The sequence below is a fragment of the Engraulis encrasicolus genome, chromosome 15 (genome assembly GCF_034702125.1).
Source record: "Engraulis encrasicolus isolate BLACKSEA-1 chromosome 15, IST_EnEncr_1.0, whole genome shotgun sequence".
Taxonomy (NCBI): Eukaryota; Metazoa; Chordata; class Actinopteri; order Clupeiformes; family Engraulidae; genus Engraulis; species Engraulis encrasicolus.
This window is the reverse complement of record NC_085871.1, coordinates 7938967-7948966: the sequence shown is the minus strand read 5'-3', so window position 1 is coordinate 7948966 and position 10000 is coordinate 7938967. Positions and strand designations below refer to the sequence as shown.

General features: G+C 44.8%; 1 protein-coding gene across 2 annotated transcripts in view; it reads left to right on the top strand.

Annotated features, from left to right (window-relative positions):
• tmtc1 (transmembrane O-mannosyltransferase targeting cadherins 1) overlaps positions 1–10000 on the top strand; it is a 93158-nt gene that overhangs the window by 63232 nt on the left and 19926 nt on the right. For both annotated transcript variants that reach the window (XM_063216944.1, XM_063216943.1), the window contains exons 8-9: positions 3999–4120; positions 9556–9723. In XM_063216944.1, the coding sequence (XP_063073014.1) occupies positions 3999–4120; positions 9556–9723 (290 nt within the window). The remainder of the gene's footprint in view (positions 1–3998; positions 4121–9555; positions 9724–10000) is intronic.

Sequence of the window (10000 nt, the reverse complement as noted above, 5' to 3'; positions counted from 1 at the left end):
GTGTGTGTGTGTGTGTGTGTGTGTGTGTGTGTGTGTGTGTGTGTGTGTGTGTGTGTGTGTGTGTGTGTGTGTGTGTGTGTGTGTGTGTGTGTGTGTGTGTGTGTGTGTGTGTGTGTGTGTGTGTGTGTGTGTGTGTGTGTGTGTGTTTGTGTGTGTGTGTGTGTGCGCGCGCGCACCACGCGCGCATGTGTGTTTGTGCGCGTGTTTGTGCGCGTGTGTTCGTGTGGATGCGTGCATTCAGGTATGTGTTTATGTAACAATCATATGTCAGTTTGCGTGTGTACTGCAATATCAGCTTGGGTCCATGTACTCTGAAGCCTTCAAGCCTACTCTCCTCTGCGCAGCCACACAGACCCCTTAGGCATTGCCTTCAGTGGACTTACTTCTCAGCCAGGAATGGTGTCTCCCCATTTGCTTCTCCTCATTGCCCTTTTCTCACTGTTGACACCTCTCTTTCCCGGATGGCACAGCGCTCCTGTCAGAGTCCTTCTGCCCCACCCATCCCATTCCTGGTAATGGCTCCGCTTGACTAGGCTTAAGCCTGTCGTGGCAGCCTCAAATGCCGGCCGGGTTGGCACAGAGTTCGAGCTGGCATGTACACACATAGCGGTCCAATGAAGTAGCCATAATATCAAGCAGGAGTCCTTGTGCATATACAGTGTGCATGTTTTCATGTTGTCTAGTGTCGCAAATCTGTGATGAGAGAGAGAGAGGGACGAAGAGATTGTGAACGAGCGGGAGAAAGAGAGTGCACGAGCGAATGAGTGAGTCAATTTCTGAGAGAGAGAGAGAAAGATGACAGCTTAAAGAAAGTAATGAACGTAGGAGTTATTTTAACGAGAGAAGTACATACTTAAGGTCCAAAAAGAGACCGGTTCTTCACCGGAAGTGACTCATTACCTTTCAACAGCTTCCCCCAGAGCAAGGGGTGGAAAGTATCATTAAGGGACTATTACACATTCATTGAACTCAAGTTCCTTTGCCTGTGCTTCATAATCATGAAGTTCAAGTCAAGTCAAGTCAGCTTTTATTGTCACTTTCATCATGAAATTACATTGGATGGGGAGCCACAAATGCCCTAGCCTGGAAAACCAGCGCCAACTGCTGGACGGCAAAAATACATTTAGGCTGGTTTATCAGGCTACAAATGCCCCTCCCCAGCAGCTCCATAGCCGTGTTACTAGGCTAGGCCCTAGTACATACTGTACTTCTGCACTAAGTGCTGGATGTGATATGACCTGTGTGTCCAGCAACATTATCTGCTGTTGTGTGGGGCTGTGGGTGTTACAAGTGTGTGAGCGGGTTTCCATGCATGTGCCGCTGTGCCTGTATGTTAGTCTGCTTGTAATAATGTTGTGTCACTTGGCAGTATGTCAATAAGATGATTTTTTTAAAAAAAGATATTTTTATGGGCTTTTTGGGCCTTTATTTCGGATAGGACAGTGAAGGTGTGACAGGAAGTGAGTGTGGAGAGAGATGGGGAAGGGTTGGGAAATGACCCCGTCCGGACTCGAACCGGGGTCCCCATGGGCATGCAAGCCCAAGTGTGGGGGGCTTAGCACGCTGCGCCACAGCGCCCCCCTCAATAAGATGATTTAATGTGTACCTTTGAGCCATCAGCCCAGCAAGATATAGTACATAAGACATAAGACACGTTTTGATCAGGTCTTAGTAAGGCATTCCTCAAGTATCAAAATCCCAATGAGATTTGATCATTGTTTATTTTAAAAGGCTGTAGTAAGTACTCTAACAATGCTTGCAATAAAAAAGAAAAAAGATTTGAAAAAAGAAAAAAGATTTGCTGGTATTTCGTTTCGTGAATATTCGTGAATACATTATGGGTTACCAAGCAAAAGTGTACCAAGGTATCAGGTTTTAACATTTTTGAAAGTGTTACTCTCTCTTGGATTTCACATCAATCCTTGTAAATTTCAAAACAACCTCCAATACAGTATGTCTATTACAGTCCATTTAGCATTCACAAGCTAACACTGTTGTCAGTTTCACACAAGGGAAAATAAATGTCACATACTAGTTACAAAGTGAAAATGCTTTTGTTTTAGGCATTTGTAATAAGGATTTACATTTGTAGTTTAGGTTGTAGCAATGTCTTTGGGCAAGAAAGTCTGCGATGGCATTTCTTCAGTGTGTGAGTGTGTGTGTGTGTATTTCTGTGCATTTGTATGTGTGCACCAGCGTCTGTGTCGATATCTCTTTCAGTGAGTGTACCGTCACACCGGTGTGACGGGAATGTTCGGGCAGTGAAAGTTCTATAGAATTCTGGGCATCAAACAATACAATTTGGAATTTTAGAATCTTGCATTGTCATAGAACACATTCTTTTTATAGAATGTTCAAAAACCCATACTCTTAAAGGTTTTAAGAAACAGACTCTACTCAGGTCATGATGCACTGCACACATTACACACTGAGTATGAGAGAGAGATAGACAGACAGACAGACAGTGTCAACTCTGCTGTGGTGCAATAGCCTGATAAACCAGACTAAATGTGGATGTCTAATTGCGGGTGGCGCTGGTTCACCAGGCTAGTGGTGCAATGTCATTCATTAGCCTAACAAGCAAATCACCAGAAGCCTACATGACATCTTCATGATGAGAATAAATCACTGTTTACTCTACTAGTGTGTATGTGTGTATCGTATGTACATGTATGTGTGTGTGTGTGCAGGCATGCGTGCGTGCATGCTTTTCTCTTCTCGTCTCGTCTCTTCTCTTCTGTTCTCTTCTCCTCTCTTCTCCTCTCTTCTTTTCTCTCTCTACTTTTATGTGTGATTATTAATGAAAGGGGGTTGTGTTTACTGCTTGTAAAAATGGCAGGGTGTAAAATTAATGAAGGGAAATTGTTTGTATGCGAGCGTGGATGTGGACCATAGTCCATGTCTACTTTAATCGCAGGGGGAATGCATCAGGGAGAAGAACTGTTCAAGGGAAAATGCTAATGTTGACTAAAACCCAGCCTTGTGTTTGTGAGACATGTATTGGAGCCAGGGCCGCTGACAGCTTTTTCTGGGCCCGGGACAAAGTCATCTGAAAGGGCCCCCTACCCAATACATACAATGTAATGGGGACCCAATTCTGGGCCCTCTATCTTCCGAGGCCCGGGACAACATACCCCTTTGTCCTCCCTTGTCAGCAGGCCTGATTGGAGCTGCTTAACTTGTGATGTTGGATAGTAGCTCACTGCACTTTCTCTTCAGAAATGAGTGTGGTTTTCCTGATGTATGAACACGACACATTGTGAGGAGCAGATAAGACTTCACAATGAGGAGGTTCTTTCGAAAGGATTGAAGGCTTGAATCCCATACTACTAGGGATGCAAATTATCCATTATTACATGAATTGTTAGTTGATTGACCTTATGGATCGACTTACGATTAATTGACGAGCTGCATTTTCCCCCAACTCTAAAGGTTTCCCCTAAGAAGAACAATTACATCTTAAAATTAAAATCAAGAATTAGATCAATCGAATATCGAATATCTTTTTATTTGTCATTGTAACAAGCACAATTAAATTGAACATCCCTTGTTGAAGCAATAATAAAAATAAAAATAAATTTACATTCCATTCCATTTTTAATCCAAAGATGATTCAGATGTTCCCACTCTTTACACCCCTCTTCACACACACTTCGCCATGCCCATTTCACCTGGGCCTCATGCCAGGAAAGTCGATTAATCGATTAATTGTTGACATCCTTATCCCATACCATCCATGGCTGAAATGCCATTGAGAAGTGCCCACATTATACATATTGAGGAATAGCAAGGCTGAGGCAAAGAAATATACATTCTACTCCCTGTATTCTCTCTTGTCACATTGTCATTGACACAAAGGCCTCATTCTAACCCCACATTGTTCTCAGGATTGTAACCTAAAATAACAATACATACAATGTTGCATTGGACAAACATGTTACCTAAGTGTAATGTAATGTATTGTGTGTGCTTGTCTGTGTGTGTCTTCCCTCCTGTAGAGAGTGGAGAACAGAGAGCTCCTGGTGGGCCTCCTCTTCCTCATGTTCCCCTTCATCCCTGCCAGCAACCTCTTCTTCAGGGTGGGCTTTGTGGTGGCCGAGAGAGTCCTCTACATGCCCAGGTATGTGCTGTTGTTCAGTGTGTACATGTGCCTTGAATTGAAGACATCCAATTATTTTGCGATTAACAGTTTGGCACAGGCTGAATGTCTATTCAAAAATTCTCACTTTGCTTGTTTTCATTTTTTTTTTAAATGTGTATTGCATGATACCATATAATGTAATTTGGCCATGCTTCTTTCTGATACCAGCATCATTATTTTTCTGCAGTGCAAATATGCTTTGTTTTGGGTCCTTGCCCAGTGCTGCCACAGATTAACAGAGCAATGGCATTGCTATAAGTAGCAGTGCAAGTCTGACAGCAGAAGGGCTAACAATGCAACAGCCTACTTGCCAAATGACTGCTTCTCCAGTTGTGTTAACACCTCCATGAAAAGAATGTGTGTAGGGTGTCGTTGCCATTGGTAACCATTGTTATTTGTTACATTTACAATCTCTAGACTCCAATTAGCCTATAGGAAAAATCTAGCGAGCTGACCTGGTCTTGTTAATACTTTTTATGCATTGGGGTCATACAGTAAGTAATACAGCAAGTTGGAAAGTGTATAGCCTCTTGGGTTCTGCTTATTTCTTGTGATATTTCATGGGGTGCTTAAAGGAACAGTCCACCACATTTCAGGAAATTGCTCATAAGTTAAACCCGGGTAAAATATGAGAATACATAGTCTTTGCATTGCCTAGTTTAACAATATTAAGCGTAGCAATGGAAGTCATTGGTACCAAATAAAAAAATCATGAAATGTTCTTATAAACCACTTTAAAATGTATGTAAAATTCACCATGCAAAGCGGCAATTTAATTCCATCCGGTGATCTCTTGTGGCTTGATGCTAATGGTACCATTTACTTCCAGTGATTATGCTAAGCTATGCTATTAATTCTAATACTAATAAATCTAAAACTAAGAAAAGTACTGAACACACTGAAAAGAAAATTACACACATTCATGTGTCATTGGAAATACTGCAATATTTGAAAATCTAAAACTGTGAACTGTTCCTTCAAAGCAAATGGCGACAGGTTGGTGTTCATGTTCAGGAATTCAGACAGAGGAGAGAGATAGAGAGCCCACTATTGACTGTAATGAAGAGAGACTTTCACAGCCAGCCCTCTCTCATCTGCACGGGTCAGTCAGGCCAAATAAACACTGCAGTCCAGAGAATCTCTTCAGCCCTCTCCCATCGGGCCCCGATCAAGTGCTTCACTTAGGCATGACCAATCGCTCCACAGCCCTCATACCACCCTCCTGCCTCCACACCAAACGCCTGATCAAGTGCTTCACTTAGGCTTGACCAATTGCTCCATAGCGGTCCTAGCCTCCCCTGCCTCCACACCGAAATGCCTGATCAAGTGCTCTCACTTGGGCTCGACCAATTGCTTCTCAACTCTCCCTCACTTCCGCTTACAAACACCTGATCAAGTGGTCTCATTCAGGCTTGACCAATCGCTCCATAGCCCTCCTCCCCCACCCCCACCCTCGCCGCACCAAACGCCTGGTCAAGTGCTCTAATTTCGGCATGACCAATCGCTCTATGCCTCTCTTGATGCTGCCTGTAAATGGGCAAATCCTCATCCACCCTGCCTGCACGCATCACCCCCCCCCCATCCACCCTGAGCCCCTGTGTTTTAGAGCAGTCCGCTTCAAAGCCTTCTGAAAGCCTGTCAACGCACATTATTGCGAATCCTATTCAGCCGACAGACAAACTGAGCAAAGTCTGAGAAGCCCCAAAGCATGGCCTTAGCCTGAGTCATAGTTACAGCTATGTCTCCCTCTATTCTCCTCTTTCACTTGTCTATATATGGATAGATAGTTGGATGTTATGAACGACAGAGGAGAAGATGGTTAGAGAGAGAAAGAGATATGGCCAGAGAAAGAGAGAGGCCTGTGCGTATACTTCATTCTGTGACTGAGATGGACAGAGACAGACAAAATTCAGGGAAAGGAAGCATAAACCATCTGTGTATGTGGATGTAAGGAGGCAATGGAGAGGACAGTGGTGGTAGTTTAGGGTGATTGGTGGAGCTAGAGTTAGTTACATGGGGATGGAGAGTTCCTCCTGTTCTCTCAATGTGATTAGCAGCAGTCTATTAAATTAGAAACAAACGGTGACACATACGCTTCTTGATTAATTATTGTATTAATTCATTATACTCCTGATCTTGTAGGTTAAATAGCACACGTCACACACATTCATGCATGGACACACACAGACACACACAGACACACACATACTGGGCACACACATACACACACACACACACACACACACACACACACACACACACACACACACACACACACACACACACACACACACACACACACACACACACACACACACACACACACACACACACACACACACACACACACACACACACACACACAAATTCCCCCACATGTATGTGCTGCACACACAGAAACATTTACTGGCACCAAAGCACAAAGGGTTAGTAATTATTTCAATGTAAACAGGTTTTGAAATCTGGATTTAATATCTCCTTCTGGCATGAATTGAAGTCCAGTTTTGTTACTCTGTGAAGCGTGAAGAGTGTGTATTTGCATTTGTGTTTGTGTGTTTCCATGCATGCACGTATGCATGCATGTTTGTGTATGTGTGTTTCTTTCATTCTTAAGGCTGCGTTACTAGAGGTTCACCTACTGAAGTTATGGAAGGTCTATATCCAAGGAGGTCTACATGCCACTATGGATAGCGCTAAGCAGATCATTGAAAACACACACGCATGTGTACCTGCAGGCTGGGCCGGGGGCTGCATGTATTAGACCATGTGCCTGCTGTGAGCTGTTAGTGGAGAGTCAGACTAAGGAGTGCTCATTATATCAGGCTACATTGCCTGTCCTCCCCTCTCATCTTCTCTCTCCCTCTTCTCTCCCCTCTGTCCTTCTGTTTTCTTGTCTTTCCTTCTCTTTCCTCTCATCTTTCGTCTTATCTCTTCTCTCCTCCTCACTCCCTCTCCACAGAGATTGAGGCTATAAATTAGGCCTGTGTGAGACTAGGGGATGTTTCTTTGGTAATTGGTCTTCTCATACATGACTGCCAAGTACATAAGAGGGTCATGTTGTTTTCTGGCCACCCACAGAAATCAAAGTGTTCAAATCAAAGTAAACAGCAGTGGAGTTTTGACAGCACAAGTCTGCAGTAACAAACACTGTTGCAGGGGGCTGCTCTCTGTTTATTTTGCATCATATTTGTTTGCCATTTCACGTTCTCTCTCTCTCTCTCTCTCTCTCTCTCTCTCTCTCTCTCTCTCTCTCTCTCTCTCTCTCTCTCTCTCTCTCTCTCTCTGTCACTCACTCACTCACTCACTCGGACACACACACACACACACACACACACACACACACACACACACACACACACACACACACACACACACACACACACACACACACACACACACACACACACACACACACACACACACACACACACAGTGTGATGATGCACGATACGATGATGGCATTTTACTTTTGCTTTATTGACTGCCATTAAAGCCTGGGTTTCAATGTAACTTGTCATTGTACAGTCCACACAGCATCAGTCATGATGTCACTCTGGCATTATTGGCTCCACACTGCAGAGTGTGGCTTTACCAATCTCATGAGGTGTCTGACACACTGCTGAGTCTACACGGGAGCCTTTAGGGATGCAGTGGTGCTGTGCTGTCTATAAATGTTTTATGTCTGCATCTGTTTGGGAATGCAAAGCCACAGCCAATGCACACAGTTGAATACTTCACCAGGTCTCAGCTTCGAAAGCTATGCATACATCCAGACTTTGCACACGCACGCACGCACACATGCACACACACATATAAACACTGCACCCATTCTGCTCACTGGATACATAAATACTACGTACAGACATTGAATACACAAAGTCACTAAAGACGTACTGTACAGATGATGCTTTGTGTCTACGTGTGTGAAAATGTAGACACCTTTGTTTTGGGAGAAAGAAGTTAACAGACCACGCATGAGGGGTTCCTTCCAAATATAAGCATTCTTTCCTGCGCAGAGGTGTGTGTGCATCTGTCTGTCTGTCTGTCTGTCTGTCTGTCTGTCTGTCTGTCTGTCTGTCTGTCTGTCTGTCTGTCTGTCTGTCTGTCTGTCTGTCTGTCTGTCTGTGTACGAATGTGTATGTGTCTGCTTCAGCGTAAGCGTAAGCGTGTGTGTGTGTGTGTGTGTGTGTGTGTGTGTGTGTGTGTGTGTGTGTGTGTGTGTGTGTGTGTGTGTGTGTGTGTGTGTGTGTGTGTGTGTGTGTGTGTGTGTGTGTGTGTGTGTGTGTGTGTTTGTGTGTGTGTGTGTGGGTGTGTGTGTGTGTGTCTGAATGTGTGCTCCTGGTAAATCCATCAGATCATGCAGACTGTGGAATGTAGCCGGTGTGTGAAGTGGAGTAAGTCGGACGTTTGTCTGGCTGTGAACGAGTGCTTATAGGTACCTCTGTCTTGATGGCAGCTTGGCCAAGTCTGGCTTTGGCTCTCCACAGACTCCACATCTGCACTGCAAAAGAGGCCCAACTGTAAACCAGCTCATCTAAACGCACACTGTAGTGTAGAGCCTCCCTTCTGCTTTTGCACACACGCACGCACGCACGCACGCAACGCACGCCGCATACACAGACACAGACACAGACACAGACACACACACACACACACACACACACACACACACACACACACACACACACACACACACACACACAAACACTATCACACACATATAAGACGCAGTGCGAGGTAATGATGGGAACACAGTGTGTTCTGGGGAATATTGTGTCCGTAAATAACAGTCTCCTGACACGGCTGCCCATAGGATAGGGAGGAAATCAAACAGCCAGCTTACTCATGAACCAGAGATGAAACCGGTGCAAACGGTAACCACCACCAGCTGATAATGTATCTCCTGTGGAGGGAAGGGAGGGCTGCTGCAATCCCACAGAGATCCTGAACTGAACTGTATGTCTTTTGCAGTGTCCTATTGCCCTCATCTTTCTTTGCACACCACTGTGTTATTAAAAACAAGATGAAGTGGCTTTCCTTCCCATATATTATTGTCACCTCTGTTATTGTCCCCTCTGTTATCTGTTATCTCTCTCTCTCTCTCTCTCTCTCTCTCTCTCTCTCTCTCTCTCTCTCTCTCTCTCTCTCTCTCTCTCTCTCTCTCTCTCTCTCTCTCTCTCTCTCTCTCTCTCTCTCTCTCTCTCTCTCTCTCTCTCTCTCTCCCCCTCTCTCTCTCTCTCTCTCCCTCTTTCTCTCTTGTTTCTACTCTCTCTTGCTCTCTCTGTCTCATGCCCCCTCTCTCCATTTCCTCAGCATCTTTCCCCTGTTGTTTTTAAATACATCTCTAAATCTCTTTTAACTCTATCACCTCTTTTCCCCCATATTTCCCCGCCCCCTCTCTCTCCTCTGTGCAGCATGGGCTACTGTATCCTGGTGGTGCATGGGCTGAGCCGGCTGTGTGGTGTGGTGGGGCGCTGGGGGGCGGCGGCCCTCACCCTCACCATGCTGCTGCTGCTGCTGCTCTTCTCCCTGAAGACCGTGCAGCAGAACCAGGTCTGGCTCTCCAGGGAGGCGCTCTTCAGGTGAGGAGATGAGGAGGACGTGTGTGCGTGCGTGCGTGTCGGGTTGGGAGTATACATTTTTTGTGTGCATGTCTGAAAGCACAAAGCAGCTGTGAAAAAGTACAAAAAATGAAGTGAAGTGCTAGCACAGAATTGTGGAGAATATATTTGGTTGTTTGTTAATGCTGTATGTGTGTGTGAGTGCACAAGTGTATGTGTTAATGTGTGAGGGTAACAAATGGTTCATCCTGGGTTATTTGTCATGTGCTAATGGCGTGCTGAAGAAGCCCATCAGTCT